At 39.0% G+C, this 27482-nt stretch overlaps 1 protein-coding gene across 3 annotated transcripts in view; it reads right to left on the bottom strand.

The window, feature by feature from the left end:
* The window catches only part of fstl5 (follistatin-like 5), a 132699-nt gene that overhangs the window by 73864 nt on the left and 31353 nt on the right, over positions 1-27482 (bottom strand). For all 3 annotated transcript variants that reach the window (XM_029441467.1, XM_029441468.1, XM_029441469.1), the window contains exon 4: positions 15141-15389. In XM_029441467.1, coding sequence (XP_029297327.1) covers positions 15141-15389 — 249 coding nt within the window. The remainder of the gene's footprint in view (positions 1-15140; positions 15390-27482) is intronic.

The raw sequence follows: 27482 nt of genomic DNA, 5'->3' as shown, positions 1-27482 counted from the left end.
AGTGGCTGAATATTGAAGCAGCAACATCAAAGCAAAATATGAATGAACACATTTGATCTCCAGATTATGAATTCATGGATTGTCAAATCTATGTACATCAAGTAATGATAGAGAATCACGAAAGAATTATAAAAAGCCTTTCTCTGTGTGAACTGTGGCTTCCAGTATCAAACTCAAACGGCCTGTTTGTACACCAAAAACACACCCCAACCTCCTCTGTGAGGTTTTGCAGCAACGTAAGTACATAGTGCTACTTCCATCTGTGCAACCTAGACAGAACATCATTGTTTGCACAGCCACAAGAAGTCACATATCAGGAACATGTAAACAAAGGCCATTGTCAGTGATTAAACAAACAACAAATCATTTTTATGTTGAGGACAGACAGCAACCTCCAATGCCGAAGTGCCTTGAGCTAGCAAAAATAAGTCTGCTGGAGAAGTCTATGAGAAAATTACCTGACTTTTCACTTAATTTATTACCTCAATAAATGTGTGGCTGCCTTGTCGTTGATAGGTTGCTACCATGCTGGGTTTTCGTCTTACAGCCTCTTTCACAGTGGGTTTTCAGTTCATGAAAGTTAGTTGTAACATTTTGGTCACTTAAACATGTTCAGTGTTCAGTTGTACTTAGCTCCACCCTCTCATGTCACTTCTGGTTGCAGAAAAACCAAGATGGCGACGGGCAAAAACGCAAAACTTGAGGCTTGAAGACAGAAGTCCACAAACCAACTTGACTTCACAGAGACTACTTCCACTCCTTATATACAGTCTATGGTTGGGGATAGTTTCTACACAGCCGTTTCTTTGGGAACTTTACTTTGTTTGAGTACAACTTTCTCAATGTTTGGTAACAGCTCAAGACAGATTCCCTCCCTTCATTCAGTCTCTGTCACTACTGTTTCCTCCTCGGATGTAGGTGTAATTCTCTTACTCCCATCTTTCATCAGGACCGCAGCTCTGCCTCATGTCTTTATCTTTGATGTATTACCGCCCCACCCCTTCTCTCTCACCTTGAAGGGGATCATTATCATCGAGGAGACTTTACTCCAACCTCATCACACAGATCCAATTCAACCTCATCTTCTACACTGGGCTCTGAAAGAGTGGGGATGCATGATAATGACCAAAATGATAAATCACATTTTATTTTGATCAATATTAAGATCACGATTATTCATTGATTTTAAGGGCAAACTATTTGTATTGCGCTTTCCCATTTAAATAAAATGTTTTCACTTCCTGCTAATGTCCAAATCTTTGCATCAAAATAAGACTGGTCCTTATACATAGTGCATAACCCATCGGCAAAATATAAATACAATCCAACCAAAACTTTTTATCTAAAATTGAATCAACAGAAAAATGCTCTTGCTTTCATGTTGTGCTACATTCCTGCCAATTCACAAATCTTTGCATCAAAATAAAAACTAGAACAAAGGTCACCTGAATCAAGTACATTTGAGTTTTGCCTGTCTGCTTTCTGTTGTACTGTATATTACTCTTCTACTCTGGATGCATCCGCAACATTCAGCAAACATTCTTTGCGCAGAGCACGCATTTTTAAACGTCAATATTGCAGTCGCTCATGTTCATTTAATTGTGAGAAGGCAAACTCGTGGTCGCGATTATTATTCGATTCATTGAGCAGCCCTACTCCAGAGGCGTTTGGAGCCACCAAATCTCCATTTTAAAATAATCTCAGCCTCTGTGCCATCTGCTACCGTACACTACAGCACCCCCTAAACCGGACCACTTTCATTTAAGTGGGCTTTTGTTTCAACTGTGTTAGATCCATGCCGTCTGTGATGTGTGCTCTGACGGATCATGTTCATTTTTACTGGCAATGAGCAGGGAACATGTGACGGATCTTGATCGTTGCATTTACAGCATGCCATACCAATGTTTTATTCCGGAGCTCAAAATAGATAATCACAATGCATGCATAATGTGTGAGCGAGGCTGTAGATGGGAACATATTTCTAAAGCTTAACTTATTTCTAAGCCTCATAGTTTTTGTATTTTTTGTCATTTTCCGGGAAAACACCTAGATTTGACAAAAGTTCAGATTGATTTAAACTTGCTTTCCACCAGATATTCTGCCAACACACACCCACACAACAGAGAGTAAGGTGGAGGTAGACTGAGGTAGAAAGTCAGACAGAGAAAGAAGAGGAGGACATAGCAAGAAAAGGCTTTGTTGACTTCTCAAATCTGATCCCAGTAGAGTTGATTACATCAAGCTTACTTCTTCAGTGGCAGGCCTTGTTGATGACACGATAGAAGACAGTGACCCAGGTGCTGAACACATCTAGGCATAGATATCAAATCAACACACTGCTGCAGGTCTATATTTGGCCTACAGCTGGAAGACTGGGGAATATTTTTTCTCCACTGTCGGGCCATACATGTAGAGGGACTGGGATTTTACAGAAGGCATGGAAACATCCCTCAGATGCAGAGTTAGGGCATACATGACACCACTAGTTGACTTAATATGTTAGACTGAAGTTCAATGAAAAAAGCAAGAGAAATGCGAGTCGGACATTATAAATAACATCGCTTTTGCTACTAACAATAATAAAAATTCATTCCCGTCATAATGAGATAAACCTAGGTGATGTTCCAAGATTAAACTAGTGATAGTGGCTCAGTGTGGGCCGGTTAGCTACTTAGAGACACTGATGCGCACTGTTGGGAAGAGCCTCCCATTTGCAGACTTTACATTCTGCTACACTCTGCTCTGCCTTCTGGGCTCTTTGTTCACATTTCCATGGACAACATTTTTTAGACGTGCAACATAAAAAAGGGGACGCTCTAATATCTTTCCTCGTGGTTATACTTTATATCAATTCTCAATGTGCTAAATGTTCAACCAAGCACATTTTGTGAACGAGTGAGAACAAATTAGGCTGATTCCACAAAAACGCAGCACTGCTAATGAAGACCAAGTAGACCTTGAGACTTGAGACTTGTCAAATGCAAAGATGAACTTTTAAACCAACGTGGACAATGATGAAGACCATGCGATGCAGTTAAAAGCACGAGGAGGAGCAAATAAGTGAACCGAGTTGAGAATATTTTGTAAACCCAGGGCAGTTTATATTTAGATCAGATTATAATTGGCTCTGCTGTGTTGGCTCAGGTACTGTAGTGTGGAAATAGGTCCACGGAGAACTAGTTAGCTGTTCTGCTGACCATCACGGGCTATGGTCTTTTACCCAGCTACCATGTACTCAGAAACTGTTTGCTTCTTTGACTCAGCATATCAGTGTTTACCTCAACCACCGAGTTCATTTTCACACACACACACACACACACACACACACACACACACACACACACTTATATTGACCGGCAGTAACACACTGATTATCACAATTCCTCCTGCGCCCTGCTTTTCATCCCACAGCGGGGTCAGCATTAGGTTAAAGGACTATATTATCATCCATTTAGCCACTGGAGTCATAGCTGGAACCATAAAGCCTTGAATTCCTATACATCTGCTGCCACAGGATATGGCATACTCTACAGTCTTTATTGATCAGGTGATGACGCATTCAGCTTTACAAACAGGGATGGAAACAGGACTGTTTGGTCACAACAGTCACCTGCCACTATTTCAGCACACACACAGATGTTTTTTTTAGTCTCCAAATCACTTCTTACCTTGACACATTTTCATAAATCTTTTTTCTCCATTGTGATCACCTTAGGCCAGTCAGTAGGGAGGAGTAAACAGGCCCAGGTCAGCTGGATTGTATTTATTTTGTGTCCACAACATTTTTCTTGCTGATGGTTTTGTCAGGAATTGGAATGTTTTCTGATGTATGGAGTAATCTGTCGTATTGGCAGCCTGCTCAGTCATTTCTGCTTTTGACAGACTCACATTCAAGCTGATAGAAGCCGTGAGGGGAAAAAAGTTCAAGGCTTTATGTGCACTGCAAGTGCTGAACAAACTCTTACAATTTCCCAATCAGGAAAGACAAAGTAATTCAACAACTCATCAGGGGAATTAAAACAATTCAATCAAAAATGTCTTCAATTTAACTACATTGGTCTTATACTGAATATGTAACATGTCATGTCGTTTTGGAGATTAATTCATAGCTCATAACAAAGTATAAAGCTTGAATATATAAAGACATATCTTCTGCCATGCATATAGGCTGAAGTTTCTCTACCTATGAAACAAGCTCCACTCAACGTCCATTTACTCGCTAGTTCTGTACCACCAGATGCAGTATGCTCAGAATAACACAAAGTCTAAAGCAACTATAATCTAGATTTTTTCATCTCGTAACAATGTAAAAAATGACAACATAAAAAAGGTCACCTAAATAATCACCTACATCTGCAGCTCCCCTCGGTTTTACTGCGCTTGTAAGCAAACAATAAAAACAGAAGATACCATCTCAAATCTCAAGCACAGAAGATAACGGCCGTTTTGTTTTTTCATAATATCACGCTGGTAACATGTACACTAATTGTCTGGAACAAATTTTTTTTTTCCTCAGGCCAAATTAAAAACATGACCTTCAACTTGTATTACACCGATTTCTTTTCTCCACTTTTATTCCTCAAAAGTGATTCATTGCTCACATTATTGCAGTGTCCAGCACCTGCAAATCCAACACATTTGTCACGTCACTGGGTCAGTTGGGTTGCACTATACATAGAACGAAGTCAACACTTTGATATTACAAGACGCCCACAAGGCTGGAACCCAGTCAACCCTCTACCTACCTACCCCCCCCCCCCTCTTCTTCTCTGCATCTCTGTTGCTGTCTTACTCACAAAAGACACTGCTTTAAGCAATGTTGGCAGCTATTGTTCAATTATTTTACCAAATTGTTCAACAGGCTTAATATCCAAGATGGAGAAAGAGTATGGAAACAGATTCAGGATAATGCTCTGCGATAGAGTTTATAGAAAAATGTAATAGAACATTTTAGAGGATAGAAAAAACTGTGGGCTAAATAAATGTTTTATAAAAAATAAAGTAAAGGGGGAATATAGTAATTTGGCCGACTACCGTCAAGGTGCCCTCCAGTACAGCATTTAACCCCAGCTGCTCCAGCAGATAAAGTTTAAAGAGATGACTACAGGGTATTCTTTGTCACAAAAAGTTGCTGGGAAAAAACTTACATATTTACCGAACTATGCTTAATATATTTAGTCATGAACTTGTTTTGTTTAAACATTTATTTTAACTATGGGTGTAGCTACTCTCATCTGTGTCACAAATTCCTCTTGTGTACATCAATGGAATTATTCTGCACTACAGGGGGGAGGAACATCAAAGATGTTTAATTGGCTAATTTGTCACATGATTGTTTGGGATCTGTGGCCCAGTACTCTGCACACACCTCTGATGGAATAATTGGCCATTTTAGGCACATAATAAACATGCAAATGAATATAGGATGCTTTGAAGCTGAGCAAGCTATAAATAAACCCATCGATCAAAGACACCAGCTACTTGTCTTTAAGCGTACGAACTTGCAGAGGTTTTGGCGTTGTCGACATTAATTTGCACCACGAAAAATGACACTAACCAGTACCAATTAGTACCACTGTACTTCAAAAATACTTAGTTCAATTTATTTTGAAAGGAACATATTCATGTTTTAATATCAAAACAAAGCTTTTCTTCATTCTTGGACAGTGTGGGCTTTCTTTTGTTCTCATGCGTCAAATATTTTGGTAATGGATAATGGAGATCTTTTGTTAAGTACATTTTTTAGCATTTGAAGTTAGATTTTAATATTTCTTTCTCTCAATTCCTCTGAGTCATGTAATAAAGACCTCTAAACAAACCTCCACTTAAAGATAGTGGAAGTTTAACTTCCACTATCTCACACACAATAAAGTAAAGCACAATTGCCCAAAGAATTGTTTTTTTTTTGGTACAGTGCAAAGCAGCTGGTGCTAATTGTTCTTATAAATAGGGTAAACCAAGCCTCAGGTGTCTACACCGAGTACTACCGAGGAACACATAGAGATAATAAAAGATGGAGGCACACCACCCATAAATGCATACTGAATAAATTAGTCTTTTTGAGGGAAAATCCTCAAGGGTTTCTTCTTTACTAAAATAAATAAATAAATGTGGGTACTGGGACAAATGTAATCAAAACAGTATAATAATTGTGTTAAGTGTGCATTCATGCCCAGCCTATGGTGCCTTACCTCATATTTGTGGGATCAATGAGCCAAATGTAAACAGCTACTTTATCATTTCTGTTAGTTTGCATTGATATGAGAGAATATACTTCAAACACAGCTGTGAATACTGTGAACATAATATGAATATAACATAAGAATTGATAATGTTAAAAAGCTCACAGACACATAGAGAGACCGTAACCTACTCTGCAAAGCATCAACAGATAAATTAAACATTAAATAATTCAGCTCCCAACTTGCTACATAAAACGTTATGCGTGTTGAGTAAACAGCTTATAGCATAGTGTAGTAGAGGGATTTAATCAGCCTGGTTGTGGTTTGAAGTAGATGTTGCAATTAAAAATTAATAATCACCTCAAAGTGATGGTTTCCAACATTCCTGAGTAGAAACTCCCTGAACAAGTAATGCAAGGGTTACCACTCTGTCATCAAATCTAAGCTGCTCTATAAGATCTCCATCTGCAAGTGGACATTCGCCAACAAAAAGGAAAATTAACTACATACACAACAGCTTTTAAAAAAAAAGGAACTATATGAACAGTGAAAACAAAAGATCAAGAAAACAGGCATTTATACAAGATTACATTAAAATCACAGACAAACTACTGGCAGTAAAGCCCATTGTGCTTTATGGATTCAAGGGAAGGGCATGCTGACAACTATTGATCAAATTGAAGTATGGAATCACATCGGCAATGACCAGAGTCCTACACATCTCTTCATCACGATGACAACGCAGCAAATCACTGCTTTATTGTTGATGATACCTTTACATAACAGACAGAAGAAAGGAAGAGGAGAGCGACAGATGGCGAGGTAGAAACAACCAGAATATCTTTAGGCATGGTCCTTCTCCCCCCCCCAGTATGATTGGAAACTTACAAATTATCTCTTGTATCTTTTTCACAGAGAACATTTGTGGCAGTGAGGACAGTATTAGAAATGGAAAAAGAAAAACACATTTTGTAAAAAGTCTCTGCTTCTTGAGATGTTTTTAACCTTTTTTGAGGAGGCAGCAATTAATTTACGATTCTCTCTAATGTCTTTTTAAGACCATATTTGGTTGAGATGTCTTTTGCAAATACCTCGCAAATGTAACATATATACAAGGGTTTCCAATTTACCTAAACTGCAAGTGTTTAGAGTGTGAGAGGAAACCTAAACAAACACTAGGAGAATATTCAGACGCGTTAGGCCCCAGCCTGACTATGTCGGGTTCAAACTCAGGTCCTTCTTGCTGTGAGGTGTACAGTACTAACCACTGAGCAACTATGTGGCATCCAGTATTAAAAAGGACCTGTCAATCAGTTTTGGATTGACGGCAGGTGCCAATTCTGTGTTTTGAATGCTGGGGGTATGCCTATGCTTTTACATTAGAATAATGGTCTTTTGAATTCAATATGCTTTTGGGGAACAAGCCTTCAACAAAAGGAAGGTGAGAAATGTATTGTTGCTACTGAGGGCATCCGTTTATGACAGGAGATACTGTAAAAACCAATAACCAATGAATTACCAGCTAATTTAGGTGACATGCTGGGGGTTTGGTGTTTTGTCACTTTGACAGGAGTCAGGGTTGTGAATAAACAAACTGAACCTGCAGCCTTTAAAATTAGAGCACTATAGCTGCTCACCCTTGTCATAAAGCACAGCGGATAGCGGCTCCAGGCCGTGTCCTTCAGTAAATATTAACTGTCCTCGCCATCTGCCGTGACTGGTCACCCTCGTTTTCCCTTTGAAACCTCATTGCACAGTAGATCCCCATATATCTTGTGCAGTTCAGCCCATGATAGCAGGTTTAAGTAATCTCGCTTTTTGATCAATAACACAAGCAAGACAAACGCATCTAAATGCTACTGGTGACTGTGGAGGAATGTTTTGTCATACAGCACAAAGTAAGTGTGAAATATACATTCAGTACCTTTAATCAGAAAACAATTCAGATTACAGATTTTCAATTGTGTACAAGTGGGGAGTTTTGATTCACCTTGGCATAACATTCCAGTCGCGTCCTATTTCTCATTTCTGCACCTAATTTAATGTCTTACTATTGGTTATTCGCTATCCTTCCCGACTGCTGCATGAGAAGAGCTATTCCTGCGAGCCGAGACACAAAGAGTGATGAGACTATTGTACTCTGAAATTTCCCTGACCATATCAGTTTTCAACAAAATGGCCAGCGCCACTCCCTCCAGCTATGTCATACATCTACACAGTTTTCTACTAAATCTATCTTCATTCAGTCGTTATAAGGGAGGCTAACATGCATGTATTCATTAGAAGATGTCTATGTTAGAGCAAAAAAAGGGTGCCGATTATGGAAGGCTATGTTCCGTTCCTATGATCAGGTCTTGTGAAACATCGATTTGTCCACCAGAAAGAGATATGTATAAATACTCAGTGCCATTATTCCACACAATAGACCTTTTCAATGTCTCCCTATAAAATATGGTAAAGTGAGTCATGGAGACAACATTCATTCCTGTTGAAAACGTTATTTCATTGCCTTTAAGTATTATGCCATGGACCTGGCCTATTCTCTGTATCATGTCAAACATTAATTATCTTACTGACCATTGAAAATGGCACGATGGAATGGAGCTTTATGCAAACTGAGGATTTTAAGGATGAAGATATGTTGCGCTCTTAGCTTTATCTCTAAGGTAATGGCTTGTTTGCCCTTATTTTGTCTTTTTCTTGGCTGTGACAAGGCTGCGACACATACACCCAAAAATATGCAAGATCATATAAACTAATTTTTTATGCTGTGAAATTACAGACCAAAGATAGTTGCACGGCCTCTGTAGGGCTTATGTGTGTGTGTGGCTCTTCTTAGTAGTAAAAACCCAATCGGATTCTGCATCAACTGATCTGATACACAGCCGATGAGCACATAATCCAGATAGATTGAACTGGAACATTAATCTCGTCAGCCTTTAAATACTGCAGAATTCAACAGGAACATTTAGCCAGTTGCCACAGCCTTGAGACTGTAGGTCTAAAACTCATAATTTGTCAGAAAGAAATACTTTGATGGGCATCTACAAGATGATAATGATTGCCTGCTGTCAGATAAAACAATTGATGGATTTCCATTTTTGAGCAGATCATGGCGTACAAGGTCTCAACTTCAGAGTCGACCAGCACCAAGACCCTGCAGCTGACAATGGTGTGGATGCCCTTGCAAACTTAATGATCCACAGGTCTAGATTTTAATGAGGAACCTGTTCTTTGGCGCTGCTGTTGATGACAATGCCGGGTCTTGCACAGAGGTCGCAGCATTAACGGCGCCACAGAGTCATTAAAAGAAAGCCAAAACGCACAGGAGGTTCAGAAGCCCTTTACTGCACACAAGCTGATCTCAGAGGAATGCCTCTGGTGGGGTAAGACACAGACACATCGCTCAGGTAGAGGGTCTCTGGAGGCCGAAAGCTATGATGCTTCATGAGCATGTTTTTCTTGGCAGAGCCCAGGGGAGTCGTCCACAAAGAGTTTGCTCTACTGAGATTCCAGGGAGGGAGCCAACAACAAAAGCGCTGCAGTGCAACATGCTCTTCTTTTATAGACACCGCATAATTACAGATGTTTATTATTGCTGTGTGGCAGATGTGCCTTGTCTGGTGCAAAATATAAAAATGTGCTTTACAGTAGTAACATAATAGTACACTAAGACAGAAATAATCAACTCAAAAAAAGTCTACCGTATTTTAAATGAGTTCTTATTTGTTTGTGTTGCTTGCAGAGAGCACCAGACCCAGAATACACAACAATGCCCACATTACATGCATATGTCTGAGACTTAATGTACACACCTATTCACTATTTACTGATCAGTTAATACGGATATGAACACTACTCCGAAAAAGATTACTGATATCTAATACATCTCTATTAAATATCTGTAATATAAATGTCTGCTTGATAACCAAAATGACATTCAAGCCTTAAACAACCCTTATTTTTTCACAACATCCAAGCTAGTTCAATTACATGGGACAAAATAAACAGACCCTGTGACTGACTCTGACTTATCAGGGGAAATGTGAGGGACATGCCCCCATCAATGTCAAACCTCTATTGATTTTTCCCTCTCAATGATTATGCAAAAACTGAAATGATTTCTCTCCGAGTAATTTCTCAACTACAAAAGAGCTAACTCTCCCTCTCTGACTGATTGTCTCCGCTCTTGGCAATTGCCTGTTGTGAAGATTGCTCGCCACCATGCACACATTTCCCTCTGCAGATTGGACAGACTTGTGCACCACTTAATTTTCAATCAGATCCGATCCTGGCTAAGTTGCCATGCAGTGCGAGGGGTAAATGGCGGGTTGCAAGCTCTCCCCCAGTGCTAATGAGAAGCTTCAGTCAACACATAGCTGTCATTTTTTATCCTGTCTTCAATAGCTGATATGAGGCAGAGAAGGTATGGCTGACAAGGCCTGTCCATAGCCAACATACACCCATCCAGCTGGGACCAGAACCAATAATGGCTCAGCTTCTTTGCATATGGGTGTCAGTTCAAAAGCAATCATTTTCAACGGCTTTAAATTTAATCTTGCCTCGGGGACTAATTGTCTGTCTATCAAATTAATATGAAGCAGAATCTTTTCAGTGATCATGAGATGCCCTGGACTCGTCTGCTGATGATATGAGGTTTCATTAAGACATCACTGAGACATTTGAATACAGTAGATAATAGTACAGCTTCTGTTAAAAGGGAACATATTGTATAAATCTTCCAGGGCTTGTGCACATACACGCGTGTATCTGGACTGCCTACCGACCCACAAACTGTGAAATAAGACAACCAAGTCAGTTTTCTGGAGGCTGCCTTTCAGTCTTTCAGATGCATCTCCCCTTTCTATGTCATACGCATCTGAGTATCTTCACCAATGGCTTGAGAAAACTACCTCTGCAACTTAACCAATCAGAGCTGACTGGGCTTTTATGGAGGGGGGTTTAAAGAGACAGGCGCTATAACAGAGCGTTTCAGACAGAAGGTGATACAGGTATATGATACAGACAGCATGAGAAAAATAATGTGTTTTTGAACATTAAAGCATGTTAATATGTAAATGAAATATGTATGTAATTATCCAATGGCACTGCAACATCAAATTATACTATAACACTATCACTTTACTTTCAAAATAGCATTTTAAACGTTTGTGTTTAATCATCAGTAGTGTGGCAGATGATTTTAGATTTGCTGAACACATATGGATCTAAAATAAGATGGCCTGTACTTCCATAATTAAAACTAAGTTTGCACTGAATGCTGTGTGGCGTGAAAGTGGCTGATAAATGGCGGAAATAGACCTTGTTTTAACCGACTGATCGACATTTTATTAGCTTCTGTACATCTAACAACAAGGAAAGTATGAGGCAATTTGTGGCATGCAGCAGAGCATTAGTGGAACCAGCATGTCATCCATCTAGCATTGACAGTTATTTTATGGCATTGTGTATTGAATTTAACAGCACTATCGTCCGACTTTACAACAACCAGTGTAATATACTGAAAAGGGGGGAAACCTTGCTGCTGTAATGACAAGCTTCCCATGCAGTACATGTGGCAACAACTGAGGGCCAGATTAAAAATGGACCTGATTACGACGCTAGATGTAAGGTCAGGGGATAACCAAAGTTACAATTCATCATGAGGGGAACATGAATGTCTGTACCAAATTGCATGGCAATTAAAAAAAAAGCAAAAGGTCAGGGGATTACCAAACTCAGTAGGCTCCATCCTATCGGGACCACAAGTGTCAGCACAACCTTTCATGCCAATGTATCCACTCCAAAGAAGAGGAGCGACCAGCTGACTGACATCCCTTGGGCCAGCTTTTAGCGTGGCTATAAAGTAATCACTACTCCTTGGCCAGTTGCATAACCTTCTACCAAATTGAATTGAAATCTGTTAAGTAGATATCCTGGTCACTAACAGACAGGCACAAATGGGATCCAAACATAACCTCCTCTATGGCAATAACTCATTTTGAACTGAGGGAAATTCATTATTATGCTGAGATAATGAATATATATCCATATTGCGAGGTAAATTGAACCCATTACCTGGAGGACAAATAATCAAATGACATATTTAACATGCTATTGAGGACACATTCCGCATTACCCACTAATAACCCCTGAATCATAATTACATCTAGATTTGGTTGTAAACTCTATTACATTTGCTCAATTATCCATTTCCTCTGATTACTACGGTTCCTTTTGTAGTTGCAACAAAGAACAAGTCCCCTGTGGCTGTGTAATATTTTGGCAATATTGTACCTCTGTGTACCTTTGTAAAGATTTAAAACTGGAAACAGCATTTATATAATTTACTGTTTTACTTTTAAATATTTGAAAGTGCCTAGAAGAAAACAATGCCTTTAGCAGCCGGTCCATATGTCCTCTCCCTGTAGTTCTCATCCAATGAGAAATTGATTATATATCAGTCACAGTAAAAAGAAAAAAGGTCTGGACTGAGCGAGGGAGGAGATGAGGGAAAAAGAGCTTCTTCTTTTTTTATTCCTTCTTTTGGCACCTGTTGATCTGGTATTGATCGCTTGACATTGGTCAAATATCCCACTCTGCATTGCGGAGAGATGCTGATTGGGTGTAGACCAGTTGGGGGGGGGGGGGGGGGGGGGGGTTCTGACAGGACAGTGCACATGAGAGAGGCTGATTAGGACCCACCAGGGATGTATCACTGATCTGAATGCCTTTTTCTGTGATGAAACAGATGCTTTGATTGTTAACATTGGCTTACCTTCACCGTTTCTGCACAGGCTGCTCTTAATCTATGCCAATTCGTGAGGCGGCTGTTTTAAGCAGTTTTGTATGTTGGCTCTTGTACAGTATATTGTAGGGAGTTGCTGTAAAAGCTTGTACATGTTTTCTTTTTTTGCAGTGAGGCTTTGTTCATCTTTAAATCAAACATTTCAGTAGTGACAGAATGCGTACTTGAAGAGACGGATGTACTGTTTGTTTTTGTTTGTTTTGGCTTTACAACCCGAGGAGGTAGCCTTCTGTAAGGAGGACCACAGAGAGTTTCATCAGCAAAAGTATATAGATCCAAAGCCATTCCCGGTCTTGAGTGAAGTTACTTTTCAAAGTTAACAAGTGAGCTAAGAAACCCTGTCGAATAAATGCAGAGACTCAGTCAATCGCTCATGAATATTATGAATATGCTGTCTGTGAGTAGCAGCAACTATTCCTCTTTGCCCTGAATAAAACAAAAGGTGCAGAGTGTCCCTTGTTTCCAGGGACTAAGAATAATTGGTGTGTTTATACAATCAATGGTAGAGAGAAGTCAACCTTCTCTGGGGAAATATGAACACTACAGCACTACCACCTGCTCCCGACTCTAAACCGAGCTGTGCATTTCACAAAGAGCTATAGGACTGGTTTCAGATTGTGTCTTTTGTTCTTTATGTATGCATGTTTGTCAATATTTCATGTCAGGGGTTCTACACCATCTTTTTCGCGAGCTACACAAGATGTTCTGTTACACTGGTATATGCTCTTATATTATTTGATGTATTGTATGTGCTTGTATTTTGACATCAAGTATCTAGATTTGCAGTAGAAGATGCATGTAGTGGAAATTGTTTTGCAGAGAACATTAGAGATACTGATGTAAGACATCCGGCTACAGCTTCATATTTAACAGGAAGATATGAGTTATATTTTCAAGTCCAAAGTCCCCAAAGTAAATTCAACAAAAGCTGCTCAATATCAGAGCCGTTCCCCAATTTTGGGTGAAAAATGCTCTGCAGGAAAAAACTCGACAAAAAACGTAGTGATCAATTTCTTTGTTTAGTCTATTCACTGTTTTTTAGTGATCTTATTATTTATCTTCATTGGCGTGTTGAAATCTTTTCAATAAGCAGATACAGAGTAGGAACCTTTTATGTCTATAAGCCAAAATGGGAACTTATTCCACTTCTTTTACCAATAGCAATTTACCAGTAGCAGAAGATTAGAAGGGCACTTTGTAATGATGGTTGGTTAGCTGCCAGAAGCTGGTGGAGTAAACTGGCTTAGCAGCCAACATTAGTCTGGTGGTAATTTCCCACACTGCTTAAGTCTTTCACTCAGAGATGTTTCTGGTTAGGGGTTGAGAATGTGAAAAGCAACTCTGTGTTGACATCAACAGCAGGAGAGCTAGTTAACAGGAGCTGTTAGCAGCCGGTGGCAGCTGCTCGACTAAATAACGGAGCTAACCGCTAACAGCTAACAAAGCAGAGGTTGCATTGAGTTACATTGTGACAATGTGGGATGGTGGTGAAAGAATGTTTCCAGCACCTCTTAAATCTATAGTTATAGTTACAGACTCTCTTTGACTCCTTATAACCGTATTTTGAGTGAAAATAATTTGCCAAAATAAAGACAAAATGCAGAAAAAAACAAGTTAAAGATTAATTTGATTGATAGCATTATAAAAATAGTTTTGGCCACAAAAATAGTGTCGTGAAAATCTGATATTGTGAAGGCCCTATTTGAATTATTCCTCTTCTTTGAAGTTGATGAAAAATTCTTCAATTTCCCTGTTTCTTTAGGTCATAAGCAACCTAGATGCAGTCCTGTGTCACTGAATATTTCAAACATGGCAGTAAGACTGCCCAGGGCTGAACATTTATGACAGACGAAGATACAAACTGCATGTGTTTGGATGAAAGAAACCCTGACCTCTTGTTCAGCATATTTTGTAGGTCATTTTCCTTCATTCCAGTAAAAATATACCACTTTCAAATGGTGAAGTTGTCAAAATCCCAAAGCCTTTGTGGATGTTTCTAGTGCCCGTCATAGCAGGAAGCAAACTGGATTAAATCAAACCCCACAGGTTTCTGGGACCTTATAAACATTGCAAAGGGTACGGTGCAAGATGTACAGTATCTACTGGACCACACACATCCTCCATTAGAGAAAGGTCACATGAGCTCTTACCTTTGTAGAAGCACTCCTCACTGTGCATGATGGTAACCCTGTGTGCTCTGAGACAGGAGGCCCGGTGGAGCTCACAATGGTTCTGGTACAGCTTCCCATCAGAACCACACACGGGTTTATAGTGCGGTTTACAATGATCCAAGCACTTGCATTCCCCTTGGCCAGTCTCATGGTTGGCCACACAGTGACGTCCCAAGCCACAGTACTTGTGTTCGCATGGACTTGGATAGCCATTATGTCCCATAAAACCTGCGGAAAACACACAAAAAGAAGAAAAAAGTTTTAGTCTGACCACAGCCGGTGATTGAGGTGCATCGACCAGAACAAGAAATGGATCTTATTTAGGCTGTTTCAGTCCCCTCGACCATCAGGGAATCCCCATCAATACTGAATGGTGTTTTTCCAAACTCACAAAATGTCAGTCAAAATATCAATTATGCGAGCCAAGTTCACTATAAAGCACCCACAGTGGGAGTGATTAAAAAAGTATTTCCACTTCAACCCAAACCTTTGCCGAAAACGCACTGCAGAGAAAAACATCTCCTGTTTTGTCATTTGATATTTTCATGTGCGGAGGCAAGTGCATTTTATTTATGCGAGATAAATGCTTTGTGAGCATGTACAGTAAGGGTCTCCCATAGCAGATAGGAGACCCTGTTATCGACTCTGTTCGAAGGCTTAGCCATATTAAGTTATTGGTGAGGAGATTGCAGTAAACACTGCACTGGTTTGATTGAGAGTGCAGTAAACACTGCACTCTCCTCACCAATAACTTAATATGGCTAAGCCCTAGGTTTAAATCTTCAGTTTAAAGGTTTGATTGAACTCAGAGTTCACAGCTAATCAACTTGTAACGAGCGAGCATAGAGTATGTTTACAGTTTGTCCCACAGTTTACCTGTCACCTCTTACAGCTCCTCATTAATACTCTCCACCTTACTGTGAGTGTGACTTCATGCCCAAAAAAAGAAAAACACTTCACAGTGAATGACTAAAGGGGAAGGAACATTTTGTGTTTTGCAGGAACCAATACTTTCTCATACAAAGTGACCCTCACTGTGACAAGGGCGAAAACATCCTTGAGTATTCATTTGATCCGAGGGAAGAGGGTTTGAAATGAAATGAAAAGAAAAGCTAAATGAAAAATGGGTAAAGTGTCCTTGAGCAAGACCCTTATTCCCAAACTGCTTCTGGGGTGCAGATCCGCAGTAGACCCTGAACCATGACCACTGTGTGGAGGAGGCAAGAAAAGGAGAATTTCCCTATGGGGATTAGTGGAGCAGCAGGGGGAAAAGGATAATAACAAAGCCAAACACTGCAGCTTGTGTGGTGTTTCAGCAGCAGTTGTTAGGAGACGAGTACACAAATTCCTAAAGAAAAATTGGTTCTACTGCAGGATTGTGAGGATGACATCATTTACAAACGGTATTATGAGAACAAGATTTTCCTCTAAGAAATGATTAGTGTGATTTTCTCTGAGGGCAGGATTACTTTGTGGTCTGCCATTTCAACCTGTATGAACACTAATAAGTCTTGACAGGCCACAGATCAGTCTGTACAGTAACTCATGAACCACATCAAATATATGGGCTTTCTAATAGCAGCTTGCTCACTTTGAGATTGCCCTTTAGAATAGTCCTTAAGGGACAGTAGACGAGTATGATGAGCAGGGGAAAAACAACTCAACAACCATCAGAGTGAAGGCCTCTCAAAGCAGCAGTGTTACATAAAGCTAAGGATATAGGGCTGGCAATACGCAGAAAAGTATACTACTGTAGGTTTGTCGACAGCTTGTACGATTTGTGTTAAAGCGTTAGTGTGCTGTCGTCCTTCAAAGAAGTACAAAAGTAATATTACAATAAAAAAATCACATGACAAGCAGAGCCTGACATATTGTGGCTTCACGTTTTTTTTTTTTATTCAACCATGTCCAAAGCATTACTCTGGAGCCTCTGAAGTCCTTAAAGTGTGCACAAGATAACCTGTGCAAACAAGAATACAAATGTAACGCTTGTAACCCCTTTTTTGGCTAATTGTTTTTGTGTTTTGTTTTATGATGCACATTTACTGTATGACTGTGTTTTACCTATGTCCAACTAAAAAGCTATGCATGTTGAAAATTAAAACAATGGATTCGTTTTGTGTTCTTGTCACAACCTGTTGACAACTTGTTAGTATGCTATTGTGAAAATCCTGTTGGTAGAGATCCTTCAAAATACATTAGCAATGCAAATTAATTGCACATCGCCGTAATTCATAGAACACAGGATTTCACTGCATTTACTCCGGATAGGAGGGTCCAACTAAACTGTCAAACTGCCATGGAATAAAGAAAGATAACTTCACTGAGGCGCAATACAGACTGGCAATTCACTGACCAATAAATATTGACTAAAGAGTGGTGCTTCACTGCATCAATTACAATATATGACGAATTTGACTTGGAGCATAATGGTATCCTGATGTATAAACTCAGACAATAAGCAAGATGAACACCCAGTGTGCAGACACGCCTAGGCAAATGGTTATAGCAATGCATTAAATAAATGGCTTTCTATGTCCGATGCATCACACATTATGAAGTTAGTATCAGCGTCTGCCTTAAAAACAAAATCCCAAACAGTAAACAGTTGTTACTTTTGCACCATTTCTACAGAGCCTTGTATAATCCCATAAGCAGCTAAAAGCCACATAAAAGCAGAGTTTTGTTTTTTAAGTAAAACTTAATATAACCGCATGACAATAGAGACTTTAAGAAAATAAGAAAAGCATTGTATAATTGTACAGCTTCCTGTGGACCTCTGAGAAACCAGATAATATTAAATCCTGAAATTGTGGCTTTCAATTCAAATATTTCATGAATATATAATAGCGAAGTTTTATCAGTTGGACACTAACGTAAAGTGTTACGGTTCATTCAAATCTCTAACATCTCCCCACACACAGTCCTGCATTATCCTCCAGCCGTCACAGAGGGTTCAGACAAGAGATGAGTGTGTACACTGTGACCTGATTGGAGCCAGTCAATTTGCTAGTTTATTAAATCCCTGCGGTACCCTGGCATAATGATTATTCAGTGAATTTGTGTCGCACAGCCAGGCATCCTCTGCCACCAGCAGGGTCAGCGAAGGGCGCAGTCATTTGTTATCAGTATGCACATCCAACAGTCTGGTCATCAGCTGACATCGGAGACAAATGAGGAGTTGTGCACAGCCATTCATTTATTGATGACCTATTACTTTTCCAGAGCATGGACAGAAATACATGATGCTCACTGTTGAATGTGAACCCGATGGTTGTTATGAGAATTTTGAGCTGCAACTGTGCACTTGTAAACACCTAACCGGAGCATAGATCATGGTGGGGGTGGGTTTGTTTCGATTACACGATAAAAAAGACACTTTATCCTAATGTAAAAAGGTGTGTGGAAATATCAATATATTGTACTGATTCAATTCTAAATAAAAATAATTAATTTTTATAAAATCCTGCAAGCACTTTTATGTAATCTTTTTTACTGATATAGGCAAATTAATTCAAGTTCATTCATTTGCTCGGATTGCACAAAGGTTTGTGCTATGATGTTGGAGGGAATGTGATAAATGCAAATGCAATCCCAATGCAATTATTACTTTATTGCAGGAATGTCAGTTTCGTTACTTGTTTTAATCATCCTTCCACAAATATAAATGTTTTTTTATGTATTCAACAAAAGAAATGAACAACAGAATTTTATGCAAATGAAGGTGTGTTCTTTATACTATACCAAGACGCAATATATCGCCTTGCTTACAGTATTGCAATATATGGTAATATATTGAAATCGTTAAACCTGCATCATGATCAAAGACCAAAGTAAGCACTCTGAGCGTCATCAGCGAATATCTTTTCTTGTAAAAGTGTAATCGGTAATGTTACCGATGGGAAATGTTCCTCTACTGACGATGTTTTGTTGTGAACATGATCAACTGACGCTTAAAATTAGGGATCCCTTTATAGAAAACTCTGCTGCATATCACATCAAGCACATCCTAAACTAACAGCCAGCCACCAGGGGGCAATCGACATGTTTTGGCTTTACTTTTGGGGAGCTGACATGTCAGAGACAGCCAATGAAAAGCTTTCCAGAATGTTGCAGCTGCATTCCAGAGTAGACGAGTAATATAACGCATTGTTGCAAATATTGGTATGTTAGCACAAATATAGCACAACATAGAAGTGAAAGCAGTGTTCATTTAAACGTGAAAGGGCAATAAAACATTTTGGCCCTAAAAATCATTGAATAACTGATGAATAACTTCAAAAAACTCAATATTTCAAAAATATAATTTTGGCCATAATCGTGCAGCCCTAATTAAATCATTTGATTACAGCAAATCCTTCATTGAACAGAAGCATAACTCTATATCTATATAAGTTTTTGCTGATTTGTTATTGTCATTACTGAACCTGGTGTGCATAACAGCTTTAGATGCAAAGAAAATTAATCTGAATTATCTCATTAGAAACAAAAGCAGGCAGGAAATGTGCCCTGCACAGGTAAAATGTTGACCTTTAGTCAGAGCATGTAGGCAACAACAAGGTCGCGACATATATGACTCCAGTCCATCAGTTGAAGGGCATCATCCTTCGATGCATGCACAATGAGGTGAACACTGTGTAAAAAGACAAAGCCAACATGATCAGATAGTCATTGCAGAAGGATTACATCCTTGCTATCACAGCAAAAGACACAACGCAATATAATGTAAACTACTCTTTAATGTGCAACAACCTGCTCTCTTTGTAAAGCCATTTGAGCTACCTGCCGACAATTCTGGTGCTCATGCTGAATCTAAATGCTTAAAACCACTTAAGCAATATGCCCCAATGTTTTGAAGCACAGTCACTCTTGGATATGCATCTCTCTTTTTTTAACAAGCTATACTGCATTTCATATTTCTGCGGTGGCTTTTTCTTCTCTTCCTAAACTAAGAAGGTTTGCCTGGTAACCATTTGATGTTTTCCATTACAGCGGCTCAGAGTCCTGGGGGAGAGACCAGAGTGTGGTAAACAACAGTCAGAGGCTCTAAGCTCACTCAGTGCACCGAGTTAAGCTGGCCCACAAGGCCCAGGAAGGAGTACAAGGGGATGCAAATCAGCTAAAACAATGCTAAAACTTTACATTGCACATAAACAATGTCACATTCCCTTACACCTGCTGACACGTTGCTCGATTAAGTTATTTGAAAAAGTCTCAGCAGATGTTAAGCGGGTACATTCGGTCGTGTCTAGCAAAATACTGGAATAACAAGCATCTACAGTAGCAGCGGCAGTTACGTGTATTTTTAGCCAACCTGTTGTCATGCAAAGAAAAGGTTTAATGTATGCATTCTTTCTACCATCACAGGGCTTTCTCCCACAGTGACTGTATTATACTAAGACCATTAGCAGTGTCTCAGGGGACAGCAAGCTGCTGAATGTCACCAATTTGTTGACAATGAATTATTTGTGACATATTTATGGAGAATGAAATTCAATAGCTCAAAGCCTCATTTCTTTTCAGCCAGCTTGAGCTGTAGGTGTGCACAACCTTGTACCGTAGATGTCATGTTAGACTTGCAATAAGGACACAAGTAGATGTTTGGTTTTTAGAGAAACTTTAACAACCCTGTATCAGACAGTGTGTTAAATAAACAGAAAGCTACACAAAAAAAATCTTGATTGGAGGTAATATCTATAATATGCATCTGTAAAAAAAGAAAGAAAGAAATGTCACTTATTTATTTGAAAATAATTTGGATTTATTTTGGCTCTGTGTAGTTTTCCTTGGGCTATGAATTCAACTGCTAAAGGATGCAATCTTTCTGACTTTCACATTTTACTTTGAGAGGCTACTTAAGGGTTTAAGTTTTAAAACGGTGGAGCTGCTGTGTCTGATGGAAAGAGTCAAGTATGCAAGAATTATCACTTTCTCATGCTGTCAATTTATAAAGCTCCGTTTTGAAATATGGAGATGTATGCAGCAACTTCACTGAAAGTATTCTTGGCAAAAATCCTGGTGTGGTTACAAAATGTTGTCTGGTGGTATTAAGATTCAGAAAGACAGCCGGTTGTAGCTTTTTACTTTTTTTTTTATCTTAAACTTTACGCGTGTAAAGTTCATGACTCATTTCTCTCTGCCCTTAAGGTGTAGACCTGCCGAAAGACCTGTATCCATCGGCAACGATACGGAGGTGTCGTGTTATCACCTGCTGAAATGCACTTCCTCTCCTTCCCCCAACGTATGCTAATTGTTGCACTGTGACAACACTTTTACTCCTGGTGGCATAAACAACTCGTGAACATTTTATGAGAGGCTATTTGAGGCGTAAGAGCTTTTTCAACCCTTTGGAGCCGAGTAACCCACTATGTTTAAAACATTGATGACTTCCCTTCCACCTCAATGAATCTGTTCCATCGTCCTTCCTCTGACATGCAAGTGAAGTCTTAAAAAAAATGTGTTGTGCTATGCTAAGTTTACTTACTGTATGTGAAGATATTAAATTATTTTAGACCTAATTTCATACTGTAGCATGACTGGATAGTTTTTTGCCATTAAGTTATGTGCGGTGGCCCTTTTTTCTTTTTTGCCATTTTTGTTTCGTTTAATAAATGAAGTGCAGTGTCCGTGAACAGTTAGACTGGTATCATCAATAAAAGGTCTGTTCCTTTTTAATGAAAGCAGAGCTCTGCAACGTGCTGATCTGAAACATTTCCATCTTTGCTCTGCATCTCTCCTTCCCAACTATAAAACTGTAACAGTAAAGCCTCTGCATTCACGTTTAAGACATTTACCTCTTATACAAGATGGCTGAACAGTGAAATGCAAAATCCTACTTAACAGTAAAAATCTTCCACAGTTAAAAAAGTGTAAGGGTCAAAGCCACTACGTGCTGACAGGAGTAGCAGCACAAAATACTTCTGTGTGCCTTGAATTATCACGTAGGATAGAAAGATGTTGGATAAAGAAACACAGCAAGGGGGAAACGCATTACATTTTTAAAACAGACATTTTCAGTGCAGGTATAGGAGGCAGATATGGTATAGGGGTGTTTTAAATACTGAACATTCATCTTGTCGCTCTCTACAAACACAACTGACAGGACATGAATAGAATGTGCTTGGGTTCTCGAAATCTAACAGAACAACCAAATCAAGTCACGTCCAATTTATTCATAAAAAGCTGCCTGACACATTCATCACAAACCACTTTGCAGAGTACAAAGAACGTACTGTAAATACAAATTAAAACCATATAAATATACTGCATGTGGAATATTCTCCAGCTTGTCAATGGTTCATAAAGATATTAATAGCCGCACCACTATAGTGCCTGATGATTTCACCTTCCACACTGATCCAAGAGGAGAAAAACACTGTATTGGTGAAAACACCAAATCTGAATGCATGCAGAAAATAAATGCCTGTAGACAGTTTGTTCTAGAACATAAATTAAACCCATTATCTCTGAAGTGTGATTTCTGATGCAGTATAATGTTTTTATATTTTTTTATTAATAGCAATTGCATCTGTGGTTCAAATACTCTGGAAATGTTGATTTGAGGAGATTATCCTTTGAAGCAAGATGTGTGTATGCACTGTGTTCCCGCCCTGAACCCAAAGCATATATTCCACCGGAAACCTGCTGCAGAGATTAGAGAAACAGGGATTATGTCTGGCTTGGTCTACAGAAAGAGGTCATCACCTGACCGAATTATTTTAACAAGTAGCAAGCAAGGCTACAGCGAAAGTAGTTACACAACCACCAAGCTGAAGCAATTCAGAATGGACTTTAAAAAGCATCCAAACCCGCCAGAACTATTAAATCACAAATATCATAAATGGCACCCTGCCTCCTGCCAACAGTCAATGTTTGGTTCTTTTAGAAATAAACATAATCATTCATCCTTTAACCACAACCGTGTTAAGGTCACGGGATGATAACTGAGACTACTCCAGGACGACTGAGCCAACTTTGCTTCAATTTGCTGATAAAGACCATGAGGTCGGATTGGAAAGCAGTAAGAAACAAGTCGTATGGGCCATTTTGGGGGGCACCCAGTTGGCAAAATATCCGTTTTTTACTTTTATCTCGCCATTTATTCATTTATTTTTATTAACAAAGAGTAATGTAAGATAACATTCAGGTTATGTAAGCCGGTTTCTCATTTCAGTTTTTTTATTTAATAGTAGATTCAGTATTTGGAAGCGCTGTAGTTTTTGAAAAAGAAAGTGTGCGCAGTAAATAGATGACACCATCAACATTTATCATTTTATGGGGCTCGTCCTTTTTCAGATTTAATCTACAAATTGTGAAGATTATTAGGCTGCCACTCAATCCTGTAGTGTCTCTGCCTTTTCGGCCAACAAAATGTCATTACAGATGCTACTATGGCTGTATAAATTCAGTAAAGGAATGAAAGGATTCAAATGTTGATGAACTGATTCAATTCTGGATTCAATGCAATCAAACCCCCACCCTGGCACTAGTTCTGTACCCTTTTTGTTTTAAGAAGGTATAGGATTATCTCTGTACCCTATCCCTTTATAAGCAGGTACAAAACAATTCCTATATTTGATTCAATAACTCAACATCAACTTGCTCAGCTAGACGTTATTTGTATTACTTTTAAGCTGTGACCGAGACATCAGCTGATGGAAACAGATCTACACAGCATATCAATCACTCTAATGCATTTCCTCTAGAGTTACTTTCTCTTTTCAGGTTTTAATATTCACCGTTATAAATGTAGTCATTTCAACACTTGCATGTGCCTCAGCAGATGCTTCAATAGTTTACATTTATTTAATCATACTGCAGAAGTTATATAATTTACTCTAGAATGGATTTAATGTAAAAATGCAGCCATGTCATATACTTTAGTCATTATGAAAAAACAATACAAAAATGTATCGACTTGTAGTAACAAGACTAAAAGAAATGTGTTATTTCCACCCTTTTACAGTACTGTGTGTGTGCCGGTCTCTGGCTGAGTGCATGTGCTAGAGATTGGATATGAGAGCACCTGGCAGCCACTTTCCATCCCATTTCATTCCCTCGCCTAATGACTGAACGTGGGCCCGGCTCCTCCGTCATTCTGTCCACATCGGGATGCAGAACTGAGGCAGTTTCCACAAAAAAACCCATTTATCAGAAATTGCCGACTAATTGTAAGCACCCCACGCTACTCCCATTACTACTTCACAATACAGTGAGCTGCCTGGTTTGTAAGAAAAAAGGCTGAGTAGTTTCTCTTTCCCATTACGAATATTTTGGGTTTGCTTCCTCTTTTGTGATGATGGTTCAGATGTGTTACTGTAGCTCTAGTTTTGAGGAACAAATATTGGGATACAAAGACGAGTAATCTCTTGCAACGGTGAGGAGACTTTAAAGAGTAATTGTTTTGTTTACGACTGAAATGAGAATTACAGCACGATATACTGTTGGGTATGCATAGCCTCGTCTTCTTCCACAGATTAGGTTAGTTTAAGAGTCAGTTTAAAAAGCTACAGTACATTTACAGCAAGGATGTGCATGTAGTTAAGAACAGATTACATTTATCTAGTGAAGAAACAGACAGCTAAGTGGCTGAATTGCCCAGTTTGTTAACACAATGAATAGGTTTAGTTTGAAATTCCATCTGACCACTCAGGGTAACATCCAATGCTAAATGCTCTCGTCCAAAACATTAAGAGATCCCTCCGGGTTCAAAGTAATGCTGCAGTGTATGCGATTAGAGGGTATGAAGGTCAACAAATACACTACAAACGATCATCAGAATGGCAAAGCTGCTTCCTTCCCTGGAGCAAGAACTTTCTATCGTTTCTATGAACACTAATTGACCACAAGTATTTTCAGAAGAGGAACTCTTTGAAATTAAGTCAGAAAACAAATGGATTTAACACATGAATGTATGCCTATGGTATAATTCCTGTTGTGTTTTTTTTTGCAAGTGGTACTACTACACAACTAAGCTTTTAGAATATATGATCAAGGCGAATTCATAAACACATTTTTTGTATCCAGCAATCAAATGGGCGCACAAGTCTTTTTGTCTTGAAAATGATTTTATTTTGTAATGACGAAGTTAGAGGGATCAAGGCTTTTGCTATATAGCCTCCGTAGGGTTATACCGTTTAAACTCAATAGGGGCCTTTATCAAAAGGGCAAAAATAGAATATAAAATCCAAAGTCACGAAAAAAGAAATAGGACATGAACTGAAAAGTGAAGAGATTAAAGCCCACAATCCTCCTGTCTGACGAAAAAACAAACAGCAAAATACCTTCTTTTCTTTCTTCCCATGATGAAACACAAAAGAACGTCTGATTTAAGATCAAGAAACAAAAGAAGAAAACAAAAATTGCAGTTGTTTTGGTTTCCACAAACTGCAGTGATAAGCTAAACCCCTGCTGAGAACAAGACCAGACAACAAGACAAGAGTCTACTGTCAGTCAACTCGACTGTTTATAGCTCTCGACAAGCAAACAGTGATACCAACAGTGCAGCATAAAAGGATCTTTGAAAGATAATCTGGAATCTGAGTGTGTTAGGGGGACTAAGGCATTCGTTGTTTTCACTCATATGGTATATTCATGCTTCCTAAATTTACCCAAAATGCCGTCTTAGATATTAAGGCTGTTGTCACTGCTGTGAGGCGATTTCATGTCAAGCTCCTGGGAGAAAATGGATTAAGACATCCAAGAAATTCTCTAAAGATTCATTTGTGTATTGCAAGACTTAAGTAGTCACTTTCATTTTGAACATCATCTACAATATAATAAAATAAAATAGCTCTATGTGAATGGGCTGAGTGTCTCTGTTATGGAGTTATTTCATGTTTGGACACTGATGCGGTCCTGCCGTTCAGATAAAAAAAGGTGCATTAAAGTGAATCTTGGCTGAGAGTAGGAACCGTCCATCAAGATAATGTTCCTTCCTATGATTACTGTGTTGACCTTCAGATGGGAGAAAAAAAGCACTGCTATTGCCAAGCCTTCATCATTATCCACTGTAAGTACCACGGGTTCATGCAGATCACCAAGAATTATTGATGAATCTCAATTAGATTCATCTCATTCTATTTAATTCTACATATTCAGGATATGGTTCGCCAAAAATGATGGGCATCAAAATGATGGGAGTCATTTATATGCTGAATATAAGTGTTGATGGTAATATTGTTGATCTTGCTAAGTGTGCAGCACATTATGCTTCCTTTCGTAGGACTGAAGATCGCCATGGCACCCATCTACTCTTTCTACCCTTGTGTGTGTTATTATTTTCAAATAAGCAGTTTGCAAGTTCATTAAGCAATTCAAAGAGCTGAAAATAAATTGCATGCCATAACAGTATACTACGCTAAGGCTCATAAATGTTAATATTACGGCGGAGGACAGTTAATCAGTCAATGTTTACGAGCCCGACAACTATGGTTTGGATCAGGATTCAAAATCTGCAGAATAAAAATCGGTTGAATAAAAAAAAAAAGTGATGGTAACTCATTAAGGGTCCAGAGGTTTTTGGTTTCTGGAGAGATAACAGTGAATGTCATACATCAGAACTGATAACAGGACTGGAGTCTGAAGCTCATTTGGTTTTCAAATAAATCAAATGTCACACAAAGTTCACAAAAATCAGTATCCCAATACTTTTCAGTAGAGCAGTTCCAAACTACTCTAGAAGTTGTACTCTGCAATTGCATAAAAAGATTTTTTGATTTTGTTTTGGGACAGCTAACCCATCTTTGGAAGGGAATTGTAGAACGATGGGTAGACAGCAATATGACAACAATGGAAAGATTAATTGTGTTATCAGATAACTTAAGAGCTGTATCCAAGGATTTAGAAAAAACATCCACAAAGAATATGAGCATCAACTTAAAACTGAGCATGAAGACCTTCAGTGTAAAGCCAGCCTAATGCTCTTTGTAGTGCATCGTGACCATGAAAGGTGTATCCGGCTTTCTCCCGGAGGAGGCGACGGAGTTTCACTGTAAAATATTTAGGTCAGACACAACTGTCCTTTTATGGCTTAATGGGTCAAGTGAAGTGGCCTGTAAAGCGAGCCAGAAAAGTCCTGTGGGGATTCAAAAGGAAAAAAATCTTAAAGGCCTTTTTTTTTTTTTTACCCAGCAACTCATCTAAGCCCGTCAGTGGTGCTCATAAGCAGATGGTGCAGTGCAGTCCCACATCCTCTCTTTAAAAAACGTCGAGCCTCCCTGCCCGGAAAAAGACTGCTCACTCTGTGAAACTACAGCGACTTGATTAAGACTTACTGTATGAAAGCTTTCACAAATTAAATTGTAGCAAAGATTATTGGAA

This window comes from Cottoperca gobio, chromosome 10, assembly GCF_900634415.1.
Source record: "Cottoperca gobio chromosome 10, fCotGob3.1, whole genome shotgun sequence".
Classification (NCBI taxonomy): Eukaryota; Metazoa; Chordata; class Actinopteri; order Perciformes; family Bovichtidae; genus Cottoperca; species Cottoperca gobio.
Note: the sequence above shows the minus strand (reverse complement) of the source record. Positions and strands in the feature narration are given on the sequence as shown.